This window comes from Coenobita brevimanus, chromosome 64 (genome assembly GCF_032717465.1).
Source record: "Coenobita brevimanus isolate Jiangsu-jjx chromosome 64, ASM3271746v2, whole genome shotgun sequence".
In the NCBI taxonomy this organism is placed as follows: domain Eukaryota; kingdom Metazoa; phylum Arthropoda; class Malacostraca; order Decapoda; family Coenobitidae; genus Coenobita; species Coenobita brevimanus.
This window is the reverse complement of record NC_137017.1, coordinates 24,937,331-24,955,649: the sequence shown is the minus strand read 5'-3', so window position 1 is coordinate 24,955,649 and position 18,319 is coordinate 24,937,331. Positions and strand designations below refer to the sequence as shown.

Sequence of the window (18,319 nt, the reverse complement as noted above, 5' to 3'; positions counted from 1 at the left end):
AGATGACTGGTGTCCTTCTTTCGTAAAATATCTGTAACAGTTGGACTTGAACTGCTGTGGGTTGAAGTTTGGAGGGAAACAACTCTGGGGAAGCGAGTTCCAGAGAGATGCAGCTCGGGGAATGAAAGAATTCTGACAAGCCAATTTGCTTCTCGAACTCTCAACTACGTCCCACTACGTCGCATAAATGAAATAGTCTCTTAGCAGCAAGAATTAAAACACACACACACACACACACACACACACACACACACACACACACACACACACACACACACACACACACAGTTTCTGGCTAAATTAGGTTTATAATCATATAAAAGTTCAAGTAAAATATGTGTGCGTGTGTGTGTGTGTGTGTGTGTGTGAGAGAGAGAGAGAGAGAGGGGGGGGGAAGGGAGAAGGAAGGTTAAGGAGAGAGAGGGAAAAGTTAGTGAGAGACGTTAAGGGGGCGAAGTTAATTGGCGAGAAAGAGAGGGGGAGAGGTAGGCTAACTCCTCACCTCTTTGCAGGGTTAAAACTTTGAGAGAGAGAGAGAGAGAGAGAGAGAGAGAGGGAGAGAGAGATGCGCTGGTGTTATTGGATTAGCGTGAATTCTCGTGTCAGTGGGAGATCTGTTAGGATGTTCATCACAGTGGTATATGAGACGCTGGAGCACTTCATACATAGTGATAAATTCTTAACTTCACCTTAATTTTCTCTTGAATGCTACTTTATCTTAATGCTAAGACAGTTTCCACCAGCAATTTATTTTTACATAAAGATCAACGGCTGTGCATAGAAGTATTACACAGGATCCTTGAGACTGCGACCCCTGGGGATCCCACAAAGCCTAAAAATCAGAGTGGGTGGAAGTCTACCAGTGCTAACTTTTATATACCAAAATTCATTTAGGATCTTAGTGGGACGTACCTACATCCCCCTCCCCCTTCCGTCGGGGATGGCTTCCGGAGCCTTACCATGCCTAAAACCTGGTGTGAGTAGTCTGACACTTTGAAAAAAAAAATCCTAAAAAAAAAAAAAACTATGGTCGTGCTATTAGGAAAAAGCACACACACACACACACACACACACACACACACACACACACACACACACACACACACACACACACACACATTGTGCAATTGCAATTAGATAATATTGGGGGAAATACTTTATATTGCTGGACGGTAAATCAGCTCCGTCTGTGTGCTGGGAGAAGTGTAATGCACTGTGGGTTACACATGCCCAAAATATGTGATCGATAAGGTGAAACGAAGTGCCGGGTTAGAGCCGCTGCTAGATCCGAGTCTGGACATTGAATGGATCCCGTAGCCTGGTTTTCTCTTGTCGATCATATGTCTGGAGCAAGTGTGGCCGCAGAGGCCCTCAGATGCAGAGGGACGCATACGCCATTAAAAAAAAAAAAAAAAAAAAAAAAAAAAAAGGGAGAAAATCAATTTTAAAGTTTTGTACTTGTAAAAAAATTACCAATCAGAATTTTACTGTGGCTGTTTCATGAGGTTCGGGATAAATGCGCAAAGTTCAACGGTTCAGCGGATGCGCAACAACCCCATATAAAGTTTTTTTGGTCGTCAGGTACTGTCTGTCGTGTTTTTGTGCATTGTAAAGCAACAAAAAACTGCAAAAATTTTCTAAGCTCAATAGTAATTAAACAAAACTAGACGCGCGGTACAAGTCGAGCTGTTACTGTTTAGAACGTCAAAACATAGCGCACTGTTAGATGTGTACATGACTGTGGCTAGATCGGACACAATGTGCCTCCACCACAAACAGCTCTCTCTCTCTCTCTCTCTCTCTCTCTCTCTCTCTCTCTCTCTCTCTCTCTCTCTCCAGACAGACTGCTTTTTAACCCATAATCAGTACGGTAGCTATGATAACATAGTGGTATGAGGATGAACCACTGATGTTTATGACATTACACAACATAAACTTAGGTAAAACAGTGACTATGTTTGTTCACAATAGTGGAAAGTTTTCAATTTCAATAAGAACAGGATGGTAAGGATGTTGCTAGTGATGTCTGTTTGTCAATGTTGCAGATTTATTATTATTACTTTCTTAATTATTATTATTATCACTGCATCATACTGAGAAAATTATTAATCATTAACAACGAAGACATACTAACAACACCTTTACCATAAACCATAACACTCACCCACACATCTGTACATCCACATAAGAACTTGGCAGTTAAGAGGTTGTCCCTTGGCATTACTCATGCTTCTGAAGGTGGTCATCATTATCCACCTCCTCCTCTGATGCCTGGGGTTGACTGTCGAGTTCTTCTTGTTGCATGGCAGCCCAATTTTCCTTTCAGACACCTGGTTTCCTGTAGTAACACTGATGTAACTTTTGCCAGCATCACGAGCAGCTTTGGCCTTCATTCGTTTCCACTCACTCTTCCTCACTACTCTTTTAGGCTCCGGCCACACTTGCTCCAAACATGTGATGGAGAAGAGGAAACGATGCTCTGGGGTCCGTCCGACGTTCAGACAGGGACAATGAAGCAGCTCTAACTCGGTGCTTCGTTTCTTCTCGTCAGTACATGTTTCGGGCAAGTGTAGCCGCACCCTTACGCCCCCTAAGCGGCACTTCCTCATGACCACTTTCTTCCTCATGACCACTAGACACTGTAGAATCACTGTTGTCCGCCTTAATGGCAAGGAAGCACTTTTACAGGTGCAAAACGATGAAAATTGTGGGAGAATCAAAACGTGCATCCAGCCGGCACAAAAATGAAAACAGACGGCGCCTGAGAGCGAAACAATGGATAAACACTGGCCAAGGCGGGAGGTGTGTCAGCGTGAAGCAATGTTCTGATTGGCTCATCGTCGGCCGGGATCGTGCGCTTATCTGCAGCCAACTTACCCTTATCAGCCGAGTTGTGACGCAGTAAAGTGGAAAATACGCAGACATTTTGGGGATTGTCTACCTTTGTTGCGATGCATTTAGACACACTTGCTTTTCTAGGGAAGATAGTGCTATGCCTGAGGAACCTGTTGGTACCCATAACTCCAATACCGCTCGAGGTGGCGCATGTGTCCCTTTGCATCTGAGGGACTGCATGATATCAGTATCCTACAGCAGAGTTACTTGGTGTCGATTTTATGGCCCCAGAACAGTACTCTCCTCCCTAAACTAGGTTGGGTAGCTGACAGCCAAACAAAATGGCAACTGTGAAAGTGACAGCTCACTTTACATCAGCTCTAACCATGCTGGGGATGCACAAGGTTGGGCCACGTAGGAAGGCACTGCAAAAATGGCCCTACATCTTTGAGCGCTTCAACCTGACAACGTCTATACCCTTGATGTCTCCAGTCGGTTTTATTCACCTTAAGCTATACTTCAGACAGGAACGGTTAACGCCGTTAGTGCACAAAGTTGCACCATGACGAGTTTTACATTAAAGGTTCTTAGCATACCACTCTCTGCCTATCTTCTCGTCGTTGCAAACCTCTTAAGTCCACACATTTGGGTTCGCCCGTAATTAACTGATGATAATGCCCATACTCGTCCTCGACTAGAGACGGTGAACCCTGTTGAATTAAAAACACCCTTCATAGATACCACCTCTACAAGACATGATCTTTAATTAAGCTGTATTAATTATTCTGTTCGTTATCCACAGTAAAAAAAAAAATATTTCACCGGATTAATGGGGCTGAGTTCATTTTTCAGTTCGTTCATTTTCGGGTTGACTTTTGATATAGCTTTATCTCCTTTGTCGATTCAGTTTTAGAAGCTGTAATTAGTATAACTTCTCAGGATGAACTTCTATAACTGATATTTTCATTTTTGCTAGACAGGCCAACCCACCCACCCCAACAACCCAGCATGGCAAAAAAAGTAGACAAAACACCACCTCAGAGGACATCATTCTGACCATACTCGGAATGTCACATATTATTGCCCCCTCCTCCCCATGCCCCCATCAGTGTTTACGTGTGCAATTCTTCGTTAAAATCGCTAACAAGGTTCCGAAGTTTCTTTACATACCTACAGTACAAGCTCACGATTAATATAATATACATGTATGATAGGGACCTGGGTTGTAAGCTCGACTGTTGTCTGGGGAAAGATTGGGATTTATCGAATATTGGTTGTCAGCTTTACTGATCCCAGCTTAGGTGATGGGTAGTGATGTAAGCCTACTTCTCACATTTCCAACGATAGCCAGAGTGGTAAAAGTGCAAGTAACACTGACACCATTCTCTCTCTCTCTCTCTCTCTCTCTCTCTCTCTCTCTCTCTCTCTCTCTCTCACACACACACACACACACACACACACACACACACACACACACACACACACAGAGCCAACGATAGTCTGACTCTTTGCCTTCTATCTTCCCGTTTCTTTCTTCCTCTAATCCCTCCACACACATCAAACACCCGCCAATTTTCCCCCACGGCGGCATCAACAGCAGATGTGGTTGCAGAAACGAATCACAGTGCTTACCTTCTTCCTCTGTGTCTTTACCTCCAGTCTCTCTTCCTTTCTTGTTTCTGTGCTTCTCCCACTCTTCCTCCTTCCAATTTCTCCGTCACTAACTCCCGCCATCTGTCTCTGCCCCACAGCGACAGCCACACCCGATTTGGTAGCAACAGAGGTCACAGTGGCAACCTTCCCTGTCTACCTCCAGTGTCTCCTAATCACACTTTGCAGTCCGTCTCTCCATCAAACACCATCTCTTTCTCTTCCGCATAACTTCTGCCACAGTGAATATTGTAACAGTGGTAGACACAGTGCCACCCTGCTCTGCCTGTGTCTTTACCATCAGTGTCTCTACCATTCTTGTCTCTGTGTTTCTCCCACTCTCCCTCCCTCCAATCTCTCCACATCTGACACCCGCCATCTCTTCCCCACAGCATCTGCCACGGCGGATATGGTAACAGTGCGAGTGACAGTGCCAACGTTCGCTGACCTAGGACAAACAGTTCGTCTGCAGTGCCACTGGAAGATCAGCCGTGGCAACCTGTATTCCCTCAAGTGGTACCTCGATGACCAGGAGTTCTTTGCCTACATGCCTGGTGACCAGCCGGCCAAGACCCTGCATCAGCTGCAGGGGTTTACTGTTAATGTGAGTATTACTTGGCCTTGTTTATCATTATCATCATTATCATCATAGTTCCACGAATTCGAAATTAACTTTAGGGAGGGGGGGGGGTGAGTTGAGGGGAGGGTAGTCAAATGGTGGGTGACAGAGCGACTTGGAGGCGTTTTGTCTGCGGCCACCCTTTGCGGGATTAGGGCGTCGGGCTATAGGTAGATAGATAGACTAAACTGTGCTGGGGTTGGCAATCACTATCATTGCCATTACAGTCACTGGAACCCCATTTCCGATGTATGAGGCGAGGTGACGTAGGACCCAGACACGAAGAGAGGGAGAAAGCACAATAGCAGGTTAGGTTGGACTGAGTTAGGTTGGACTGAGTTAGGTTTGATAGTTTATGTCAGGTAGTGTTTGTGTGGGTTACTTTTTATTATGTTCGATTATGTTAAGTAGGGTTTGGTTTTGATAGAATATGTTAGGTTAGGTTAGTTTCCGTTAAGTAATTTTAGATCAATTAGGTTAGCATGGTTATATTAATTTACACTTTGTTAGACTGGTTTTCATGTGGTTGGATGTATTGTCTTAGAGTATGAAAGGTTAGGACGTATATATTTTTTTTTATGCAGGGCAGAAGAAACCAAAGGCTAGAAGCACGCAGGACTGATCCCTCCAAGAAGAAATAAATGAGGATAATAGAGTCAAATTCAAGATCCGTTCATTTCGAGATGCCTTGACACGCCGCGTTTGAAAGACTGGAATTCATAGGCAGTAGGAAATACAGACAGGGAAAGACAGTTCCAGAGCTGACCAACACCTGCTGTATATCAGCTTTTATTGCATGCTGCTAGAAATACATGGAAAACGTGGTAGCTTTATACATGGATAGATAGATGGGTAGACAGATGGATACGTTGGTAGATAGGTAGGATGACAGACAGATAGATAGACAATAGATAGATGTGTGTGTGTGTGTGTGTGTGTGTGTGTGTGTGTGTGTGTGTGTGTGTGTGTGTGTGTGTGTGTCGTAATGGATGAAAATAATAACTTTACATGAACCACAAGTAACCCTTTGAATAATCGTTCATGCAACCCTTTGAACAATTAATCTCTCTCTCTCTCTCTCTCTCTCTCTCTCTCTCTCTCTCTCTCTCTCTCTCTCTCTCTCTCTCTCTCTCTCTCTCTCTCTCTCTCTCTCATCATCCTTATACGCCAAAGCCCCATTACTTCCGAACCATAAGAACTTTATGTCCGTCTGCTCTGCTTGTAAACACGACCATGTGTGTGTGTGTGTGTGTGTGTGTGTGTGTGTGTGTGTGTGTGTGTGTGTGTGTGTGTGTGTGTGCTGATGTAAATAAATGTGCATTTATATTTCGATGTGTGAACCATTTCGCGTGTACGTGTATATAGCTGTGAGCTTTTACGTGTGTGCATATCTACATGAACGTATTCTCATGTAGGTATAGCCGTGTGTGTACTGCTGTGTGTTCCTTCACGCCCAGTTGCTCGCAAACAATAGCCTTTCTGCAAGCATAGGGAGTAGTTAGCTTCATGTGTGTGTGTGTGTGTGTGTGTGTGTGTGTGTGTGTGTGTGTGTGTGTGTGTGTGTGTGTGTGTGTGTGTGTGTGTATGTGTGTGTGTGTGTGTGTGCGTGTGTGTGTGTGTGTGTGTGTGTGTGTGTGTTTATCATTAAGTTTCTTATTATCTTTACCTATTATCGTCATCACCATCATCGTCATCGTCACCATCATCATCATCGTCAGTAGCAAACCATCACCACCACCATCATCATCGTTATCAGCATCACCACCACCATCATCACCATCGTCACCAGCATTACCATCAGCAGCAGCAACATCACCACCTGTCAGCATCATCATCATCATTGTCTTCAGCATCAGCACCATCATCACCATCGTCACAAGCATCACAAATATAATCATTATCGCTATTACCATTTTCACAGTCATCATCACCATTTCTGCCACCACCATCCTCATCACCAGCATCATAAGCATCATCACCACCATCATCAACGGAAATATATGCTTTAGCTTCTCACTCTCAGTAACTGCAACGTAAACAGTGCCGAGTTGTCCTGAAAAATTAATGAGGAGAGGAAGGAGAAGTGAGTGAGGTGGGCAGAGAAGAGTGGGCAGTATATGTACGTTTAACCCTAGAATTTTTGTAGTGAGAGGAGAGAAATTATAGATGATGTGGGCAGTGTAAGGGATGGATTAAGGGTTATCTTAAAGAGAGAGAGAAAGAGAGAAATGGGTAATGGGCAGAAAGGTGTGATGAACGGAATGCTGTAATGTTGCTTTAGTAATTCATTGAGGAGACACACACACACACACACACACACACACACACACACACACACACACACACACACACACACACACACACACACACACACACACACATGGAATGATGAGGCTGGAGCAGAGTGGGCATGGATGGGCTGGGGAGATGATGAGTGATAGAGGAAGACGAGGAAGCACACACTATGATAATTTTTCCACTGTAGGCGGGGTGATGTTGGTTGGGGGAAGACTGAATTCAGTGTTTCCTCTAAGACAGCCAAACAAGAACATCAACAGGAACAAGAAGATAAAGACACGTTACTGGATGAAGATTAACCCCTTCAGTGCCATCATATTTGTAATCTTGATGTCTCCAGACGATTTTTTTCAGGATAGGATTGGCTTACTGGACTGGAGGGGTTACGTAATGCTCCCAGTAGCCCTGTCAATGTGAGAGGCCTTTCCTTTGTCGAAGATAGAGTCTGGAGGTGGTGGTGATTGTGGTTGTGATAGTAATAGTAGTAGTAGTAGCAGTAGATGCAACCCCAGAGTCAACTGAGGCGTGAATCCAATGGACTGCAGGCTGAAGTTGCCCCCATCCTGCAATCCACCAACCTCCTTTTGAGACATAAGAAGGGAGTTGAGGGATGTTTGTCTAAAGACAGCAAGAATAATTTTTAAAAAGTGTCTCGTAAGATTCCTCCAAGACTAAAACTAACGACAGCAATAAAAATAAAGTACGCATTGCTCTCATATACGATGCTTGTGGCGGCGCATGTGACAATAACCGTGTATTACCTCTGAGTATCAACATCCCACCTACCTTACCCACCAGTTTCGCGGTACATTATTACACTCATAATTTCTTCCTACTGTCACACGATTTATCTTTTTCAAATCATTTTTTTTTTTTATATTGACTCACTATTTCTTCCTGGCTACCAACATGAAGTTATATTCCCCTCAGTTATATAAAATCGTCTCATAGTACTGGGGAAGACATAGCAAGTACCTATCCTGTAAAAGGTTAATAATTAATCAAACAAGATGAAAAACTTATACCGAAGTTGGCCATAAAATTAATGTTCTGTACTGAGCTGTAACCAAGTGGGAGGGAGACATATATTGTGCTTCAAGGCCAGTTAGCTGGTAACACACACACACACACACACACACACACACACACACACACACACACACACACACACACACACACACACACACACACACACACACACACAATTGCCGTAATTTAATATTTTGTACACAACCCGGTGCTGGTGTGGTGTGGTGCTGTAATGGTGCACGTGGTGGTGTTATGGTTATGGTGGTGGTGAAGGTGCACTGGGGTGGTGGTGGTGGTGAACGGTGCAGTGGAGTCGGGTGGCGTGGTGGTGGTACTGTGGTGGTGGTGGTGCGAAGGTGGCGATAGTGTGACGTGATGGTGTGGTGGTGTAGAGGTGTGGTGGTGGTGTAGGAGGGGAACACAGCAGTAACTCCTAGTGAAACTGACAGACGCAGATAACACTTGTAATACAACTTAATCACACCCCAGACCTTCACTATGATAACACCAAGATAGCCATGCCTTAAGTTGAATTAAATTGGCTTTTTTTAATATGGACCCAACTCTGAGCATAGACTTGACTGTCCGTTTACTGTCCGTACTCCTTAGCATTACACAACTTCCCATGGCACCAGTAGGCACCAATACCCACCGTCCATACTGAATACATTCGAGGGGCTACTCCATTCCGGACTGGTACAATGATTTTAGTGGAAATGTATTTATAACAATGAAGTTGGTCTTGTGGAAAAATAGTAAAGACTCTTCTTACAAAATACTGGTCACCAAACTCTTTCTTGCCCCAGTGGGATCGAACTTGCATCCTTTTAGATATCAAACCACTTCCTTTACAACTTCACCACCACGTTCCTCGTGATTGGTCGAACCATAACCAGCACCTTGGAGTCGATACTGAGAGGGTTTGGTGGAGAGATTACAGTGGTCGACTCTCGTAAAATAACCTGCGTCTCTCATTATAATAGATGTGAGATGCTTAGCTGTATGAGAGAGAGAGAGAAAAAGAAAGAGAGAGAGAGAGAGAGAGAGAGAGAGAGAGAGCAAGAGAGAGAGAGATTCTATAACCTCCCTCCCTTCCTTCCTCCCTGGCCAACACTCTTCCTCCCCAGATCCACCAGCCATACAGTGCGTTCAACAATCATGGCGGCCAATCAGATCACTTACCTGTCTGTCGGTCCGTAATCAGAGTTAATTCTTCACTAACCTGATTTACTCATCGCTCATCAAACGTCCAGGATTTTACCGATGCGTTTTGCTTTGTGGCGTTTGGGTAAATGGCTTGATTAGCGGATTTGGATGGCTACGGTTTTCTGCCTGTTTTTCTCCCTGTTTCTCTTGTGTCTCTGTTTATGTCTGGAAGTCAGTCTGTCTGTATATCTATCTATCTACCTACCTATATATATATCCTTCTAAATATCTGTATCTATCTATCGTTCTATCTCTGTCTCTCTCCCTCTTTCTCTGCATGTATGGATCTGTCGATGTGTGTGTGTGTGTGTGTGTGTGTGTGTGTTTTCTTTATGGTGTGTGTATCCAAAAAGGCGATTGCCTGTCAAACCCGACCTTCCAGGGAGGAAAGGATAGTTAAAAGAACAAGACCCCTGTTATACCATGCAAGGAGTAGGGGGCCGAGACCAGGCTGCCGTTGTTTATAATATTTAACACTTTAGGTATCATGCCGTTCTTAATGAGTGCCCCACCTGTTTCGGAAATCTTTACGGAGGCACATTTGAGATATAAAAAGGTTTGTATATAAAAGTTAAATTTAGGTGTAAAATGTTTCAGCGAGTTTATGCTCCTTGACTGAATCCAGACTGTACCCTGGTGATGGTCACATGAGTCGGCTCTAAACTTAGTGGCATAAAAAAAAAAAAAAAAAAAAAAAAAAACTTTGAATGTCATTTCCATTTTCCTCTGCCTTATACTGACTAGTGGTGGTATTCTCTTCGACAAAGCAGGTGGCATGTCTTCCATACCAGTTTTATTGCATGTCTGGAACATTAAATTTGTATGTGATATTTATGGATTGAGTGCCGATAGTAAGAAGACATAAGTAACATAAGCAAGAGTGACACTGCGTTGTTTGCAAATATGTCACTAAGGAAGGAGTGATACAAAGACTACTATGCCAGAGGGAATCCTGTCCTAGCACTATATCCAGGTGTACTTTATCTTGGTGCATAAGAGCAACGACGATAGAAAGATGGCAATTTCAGCTCGAGATGAAGTGAACTAAGTATAGTATTATATGCTGACACCCTGGTATATTTACGTCAGACATGTAAACTTTCACACACACACACACACACACACACACACACACACACACACACACACACACACACACACACACACACACACACACACACACACACACACACACACACACACACACACACACACACACACACACACACACACACACACACACACACACACACACACACACACACACACACACACACACACACACACGCCTCTGTGTGTGTGTGTGTGTGTGTGTGTGTGTGTGTGTGTGTGTGTGTGTGTGTGTGTGTGTGTGTGTGTGTGTACAGAATTACATAAATATATAGGTAGATAGAGTCTCATAGACAGATAGATTCTGTCGTCTTGTTCGTGTCGTCTCGTACCAAGAAACTTTTGGGGGGATGGAAGTGGAAGGAAATTGGGAGGCCAGTGGGATGATGGGGCTGTGTGTTGGTGTGTGTCTATTTTGTGTGGCTTCCAAGTGTTTTTGTCTTCTGTGTTTAGATGTAGTTGCAGACACTCATATTGCTCCTTTTTTTGTCTTTCATTATTAATTTTACTTTACAATCTGAACTATATGTTCGGCTTGGATGATGACATAAATTGTTTGGAAATTTAGTGCTCACAGTCTACAGCAGATATCTGAAGTAATGAAGTGGATCAGTACTTATGTCCATAGCTGTGTCTGTGCTCATTTTTGTCTGATTTGAATTTGTGTAAGTGTGTGTGTGTGTGTGTGTGTGTGTGTGTGTGTGTGTGTGTGTGTGTGTGTGTGTGTGTGTGTGTGTGTGTGTGAAAGTTTACGTATGTCTTCGACGTAAATTACCAGGGTGTCAGCATATAATACTATACTCGCTTCACTTCATCTCGTGCTAAAATTGCCATCTTTCTATCGTCACTGATGCGTTGCAACAAGATACTAACATCTCCAAGTCGTGCTAGGATCGTATTTTCCCTGTACCCCTTGTTCCCTAGTGCCATATTTTGCTTACATCGCAGTGTTACTTTTGCTTAGCCTATGTTATTTCTGCCTTCATAATATCGACATGCAATTCATAAGTATTACATACAAAATTTAAATTACGAGATACACAATAAATCTGTATGGAAGAAGTGCTACAGTGCTTGTTTATCCGAAGAGAATACGACCATTATTTAGGAAGAAGTGCTGTGAAAAGAATTTAGACCCCGCTGAACTATAACAAAAGATTAACCCTAGATTAGGCTATTAACACTGTGAAAGGTATGCACAGTCGCAGTATTGTCTTTTCCTGCGATCAATCTGCAAAAATAAGTTACTACTAGACTATGGTGCTAGTCACGAAAAGTGCTGTGGAATGATGCTGAGCTATAGCGTTGTCTCATTCTGTCACTGAACTGCTACAAGAGATTTACAATAATATATGTCACACGTCGCGAAAGAGTGCAACGGAAATGATGTGGAGCCGTACCATTCTCTGTCATCCAGTTATCTCTCTATCAATCTACCAGTCCATCTTACTATTTACTGTATGCACATTTCCATCTATCTGTTTCTCTATCTACCTATTTACCAGCTTATCTCTCTCCGTCTATTCACGCACCAAGCAAACCAAAAATATGAACTTACAAGACAGTCAACCACTTACGACACAATACCCCTCAGCTTCCTCCCTCTCCCATAAAAACTAAGGCAAAAATGAGCAAAAAAGTTTGTGGAGGAGGAGGTGGACAAAGGATGTGACAGAATCAATAGCAGAGGCTCGCGTGAGGTGAAAAGTTCACCCATTCTCACCACGGACGATCACCAAAGTTAAAACCTGCCCGCTTGTTGGCACTCATCGTTGGCTGAACCCGACCTGACCCCTGGTTGCTGGGGACTAGTTAACCCGACCTGACCCCTGGTTGTTGGGGACTAGTTAACCCGACCTGACCCCTGGTTCTTGGGGACTAGTTAACCCGACCTGAACCCTGGTTGTTTGGTTTTGGGGGACTAATTAGCCCGACCTGACACCTGGTTGTTGGAGACTCATGACAGATCATTCACGCCTAAACACCCATTCAGAAAGTTTAATATATGTAACTTACAACTCAGTACAGCAGTCTCCATAAATCAAGACTTATATATTTAAGATCACAGAATGAGGGCAAAATAACACTGTATCATTAAACGCTAAGAAAACCAAATATTTACAGTTTGTTAATAGACACATATTGTCTGATTCCTACATTACCTTCAGTGCTGCTAATATTCCCATACTATCTTCAATGAGACTAACATTCTTATCTCTAAAAGTATTGACATTCTTGGTGTTTCACTCAACAATGGCCTCAGCTGGACCTCTCATGTTAGATCACTTGCTAAAACCTCTTCAAAGAAACTTTGACGCAGTTAGCTGTTATTTCCAAGAATAATGTGCACTCTCAGCTGGAATATTGCTCACCCTTGTGGAATGGATGTGAAGAAGTTTCACTAAAACGACTGGACAAAATTCAGACCAAAGCTGTTAGAATTATTGATAACTCTACTATCACAAATAAACTACCTCTCCTGCAGGTAAGAAGGAATTGCCTCCCTTGCATTATTTTACAGATACCATTATCGCAGATGCTCAGACGAAGTTGAATCCATTATGCCACCTCTCCATGCTTTCCCCTGTGCTCATGACTGGAATGTCACACAGCCATATTGCCTATTAGAATTCGTTCCTCGAACTGCATCTCTTTGGAACTCTTCCCCAGAGTGGTTTCCCCCCAAGTTCAACTGTTACAGATTTTTTTATGAATGAAGGACACTTGTAATCAGGTGTATGGATTATACATATTTTTTTTATTCTTTTGTTTTTCCTTTCTCTGTTCTGTTATGGAAAAAAAAAAAACTAACTTGTCCCCTTGCAGCCCCTCGGTTGTGTATATGGACGAGTTGGTGTTGTAGTTGTGACTGTGTGTTGGTCATCACCAAAACAGTTATTCGGAACTCGTTGCAAGGTGAACACCAGCCTCAGTTCATTCATTTCCGCCCATTCAGTAATTCCAATATTCACTCCTGGCACCCTTTTCCCCATTTCAAAATACCCATGAATTTATCTGGTACTTATAGAATTATCTTGTTTATGTCTGCACCTTTACTGTACTGTATGTCTTATTCCATTAGCCATACACAATATCTTATCATGTTTCTCATTATTCCTTTGACTGCGATTTCATCCTTGTTTTTTTATCTCAGTTAACGTAAGAGGATTGTATTTTATTCAAGAGCAAATTGGGTCAGCAAAATGCCAGAAACTATCACATTAACGTTCTGCCTAAAATATAGAACTTCATATTGAATTCCAACCTCAGATGGACGAAATAATTAATCTCTGACTCACCGCATCGAAAAGGTTAACGTTCAATATCTTGTTAGTGACCACATTATTTATTCAGAATTACGACGCAGGCTGATAACATTTGGAGAAATATCGTTCAGGTTAATATAATGTGTGGGTGTCCAGCGTCTCTCTCTCTCTCTCTCTCTCTCTCTCTCTCTCTCTCTCTCTCTCTCTCTCTAATATACTGTACAGCCCCATAAGAACGTGCCAGTTGCTCTAATCTATTCTGTATTAAAATATTTGGTTTTTGGTCATCTAACATATATAATTTTATCACCTAAACAAGGGTAAGGCAAAAATCATAAATAACTTAAGATGTGAGAAGAAAAAGCTTTGCAACCCCCACCATCCTTCACACCGTATTTTGGTGGTCATTCATTCATTATTTTTCTTTTACGTTTTCCTTAAATTTTCTGGTCCGTCACTGGTAATCTTATTTTTCTACTTCTGACTTGCAAAACTTGGCATTTTAGCTTGTGAAAGATTTAATAAGATTTAATATCATGACCAACAACGATGTTAATAATCTATATTGCAAGAAAGAGGACAGAAGCAATAAGAGAGAGAGAGAGAGAGAGAGAGAGAGAGAGAGAGAGAGAAAAAGCATCTGCCTGCCTATCTCTCCCTCCCTCGAGCACCTCTCCTTCAATCTCAACTACGTAGGTGACGCCTGGGACATTTTTATCTATTCTCTCTCTCTCTCTCTCTCTCTCTCTCTCTCTCTCTCTCTCTCTCTCTCTCTCTCTCTCTCTCTCTCTCTCTCTCTCTCTCTCTCTCTCTCTCTCTCTCTCTCTCTCTCTCTCTCTCTCTCTCTCTCTCTCTCTCTCTCTCTCTCTCTCCAAAGTGAAACACAGAAAAAAAAAAATGATCTAGTAAAACAAATAGTGCAAGAAAACATAGTAAAAGGATCACATTCAGTACAATTTTGATCTTTCCCCTTCTTCATACAGTCTGTCCTTCCTCTCGCCCACATACGAATGAATTAAATACACAAAAAATGAGCTGGTAGGTAATACAAGAGAAACGTGTAAGATCTCGAAATAAAAAAAATACAAGTTCAGTAATCATAATCTTTTACTCCCCTTAATACCGTCTGTCCTTCGTCTCACCCAAAGATGGATGAAACAAACACAGAAAACAATAAAAACGTGTAAGACTTCGTAGTAATAATAGTAAGATCAATAGTAATAATGTTTGACTCTTCCTACCGCCTGCCCTTGCTCTCGTCCCCAGATGGACGAATCCAACGAGCACCAAGTGGTCCTGATGGGAGTGGACCACAGCGCCACGGGAAAGTACAAGTGTGAGGTGATATCAGAGGGTCCTGCCTTCTACACGGCCGATAAGGGCGCCTACATGACCGTCGTGAGTAAGTACCACAGAGAGAGAGAGAGAGAGAGAGAGAGAGAGAGAGAGAGAGAGAGAGGTGGTGGGGGTGGGGAAGATCGCACTTTTTAATTAGGTCGTGGTATACAAAGACCACTGAGATATGATGCAGTAACCGTTCAACAACAGTGGCGTCATTTGCACTGTTTTCTTCCATCAGATGATTTTATTTAACTAAGGTGTGCCAGTTCTTAATGAGGGTTGTATATTTCAAACATTCAACTGGAAAAGCCTCTCCTAAGCTAAACATTATCGTCTGGAAAGAGTAAGAACGAAATAAAAAGGACATTATCTTAGTATGTGGGTTAATTATTAGGTCAGTCTCAAACTGTGTACTGTTTTTAAAATGTGTAAGTCAAGAATAGTGTGCATTGTATCTACTGACTTTCCCGCCTCTCTAATATGCATTTTTATATTCGTTTTTTAAGCAATCGGGTTATTTTATTATTAATCAGTGGGATTATTTTATTAAGCTAAAAATATTAATGAGTCTTGTCTCGTCTGCGCCCCACCCCAGAAATCCCGAAGGAGAAGCCAGTGATCTTTGGTACGAAGCATGAGTATCACCGTGGCGACCTGGCCCACCTTACCTGCATCTCGGCACCCTCCCGCCCCGCAGCCTCACTCACCTGGTACATCAACGACGAGGAGGTGAGGCAGAGAGAGAGAGAGAGAGAGAGAGAGAGATGAAAATAAGGAAATATATATCAGGCATCCCTTTATGGAAAACAACATAAAAAACAAACGGACCACGCAGCCACTCATCAGAAATCAAATCAAACACGAACGGACCTTAAACAACAGAATGGAAAGAACAAACAAGGATAAAGAATACCAGACAAGAACATCCACGAACAAAATAATGACGATTTCTGTTTCATTATTCTTTAAATCTCCGGACGATTTCATTTAGCTGTAGAGAGACATTCTGAAAGGGAGAGTTTAGATACGGCCTTCAAGTACCTCTTAGCTGCGAGGAAGACTGCCTAAGCTGAATACAATTGCCTGGAAGTAGTTAGAACTGAATGCAAAATACGTCGTCGTAGGTGAGGAGTTAACCACATGCATCGGAACAGAGAAGAACAGAGCCTAAATATATACAGCAGAGAAGAACAGAGCCTAAATATATACAGCAGAGAAGAACAGAGCCTAAATATATACAGCAGAGAAGAACAGAGCCTAAATATATACAGCAGAGAAGAACAGAGCCTAAATATATACAGCAGAGAAGAACAGAGCCTAAATATATACGGCAGAGAAGAACAGAGCCTAAATATATACAGCAGACAAGAACAGAACCTACATATATACAGCAGACAATAACAGAACCTAATTATATACAGCAGACAAGAGCAGAACCTAAATATATACAGCAGACAAGAACAGAACCTAAATATATACAGCAGACAAGAACAGAACCTAAATAAATACAGCAGACAAAAACATTCCCAATACAACAGCAGGGGAGAACAGATCCTGAACAAACGACAGTATCAGGCAGTAAACAACGGAGAAGAGACAGAAATCAGAAAGCAGGAAAAAGACCACAATTAAAAACAGATCCTAAATTACTGACAACAGGTATTAGACATCAACAGACCCATATTATTTCAGACAAAAACCTTTCCTAAAAAAAAAAAAAAAAAAGTAAATAACAACAGGCTAATACAGTTTGATTAACAGACAACATACGATCCTCTGTCATTTATAATTTTAATCTGCTGCCTCAGACGATTGTATTCTGCTTAGAAGTGATTTTCCAGCTGAGAGGTTGGCACAGTCGTCATATAAAGTTTGTAGGAAACAAGATTATGAAATGGTAAGTCACTTTAGTGAAGGTGTATAGCAACAGAGAACAGACATCAAACACCAACAGACCCAAACAATAACAGACCATGACGAGGCGTAAACAGCAGCAGACACAAGGCACAATTGGCGAGTTGGTCTGCCGTCATCAGCAGAGCAACTTGTTTATGTGAGCAGCCGAGCGAGGGGGGACGTGCCTCGCCTGCCTCACCCTGCCTCACTCCACTGCCTCACCCTTCTCCCTCTACTTCACCCCACTTCACTCTGTCTCACTCTTCCTCATTCATCCTCACCCTTCCTCACTCTACTTCGCCTTGCCTCAGGCTTCCTCATTGTGCCTCATTGTCTCATCCTACTTCACTCTGCCTCACCCCTCCTCACACTACTTCGCTCTACTTCAGTCTTCCTCATTCTTTCTCATTCTGCTTCGACTTAACTCACTCGTCTTCATTCTACCTCACGCTTCCTCATTCTGTCTCACCTTACCTCACTCTTCCTCCTTTTCTTTCAGTCTGTCTGTCACGCCCGGCTTTAACCTACCTCACTCAGTCTTCTTCCAACCCTTGCCTCACAGTGCTTAATCCCGTCTCACCCTGTCACACCCAGCTTGAATACGGCTCATACAAAGTCATTTTACTTAACCCTGACCCACTCTGATTCACCCTGTCTCACTCTTCCTCACCTTTTTTTAGGCAAAAAAAGCAAACAGTTAAAGTGCGAGATCCTGTAAAACTTGTCCCTCCCAAAGAAAGTTGAACAAAGAAAGCCTTCTACGTTTTCTTCATTCGGTCACTCACGAACTTAATAAAATCGTTCTCACCTACTTCCTTACTCACCTACACAAGCATCTCACTCTCATAGACTCATCTTTTCCACTTCTTTTTCTTCTTCATGAGCTTACTTTCATTCTCACTCATTCTCTCACTCGTTCACATAACCATCTCACCCTCACAGACTCATCTCTTTCCCTTCCTCCAACACACACACTACGTAGTCAGAGATGTAGTCTGCCTGAAAGGACGCACGTTTGATCCCAGTCTGGTGCAGGAAATATATTAATTACATAATTTCCCTTAAAAGA

General features: G+C 42.6%; 1 protein-coding gene across 1 annotated transcript in view; it reads left to right on the top strand.

Moving 5' to 3' along the window:
• LOC145404673 (uncharacterized) overlaps positions 1-18,319 on the top strand; it is a 117,923-nt gene that overhangs the window by 82,478 nt on the left and 17,126 nt on the right. The window contains exons 2-4 of the mRNA XM_080276215.1: positions 4,878-5,089; positions 15,280-15,415; positions 15,950-16,083. Coding sequence (XP_080132341.1) covers positions 4,878-5,089; positions 15,280-15,415; positions 15,950-16,083 — 482 coding nt within the window. The remainder of the gene's footprint in view (positions 1-4,877; positions 5,090-15,279; positions 15,416-15,949; positions 16,084-18,319) is intronic.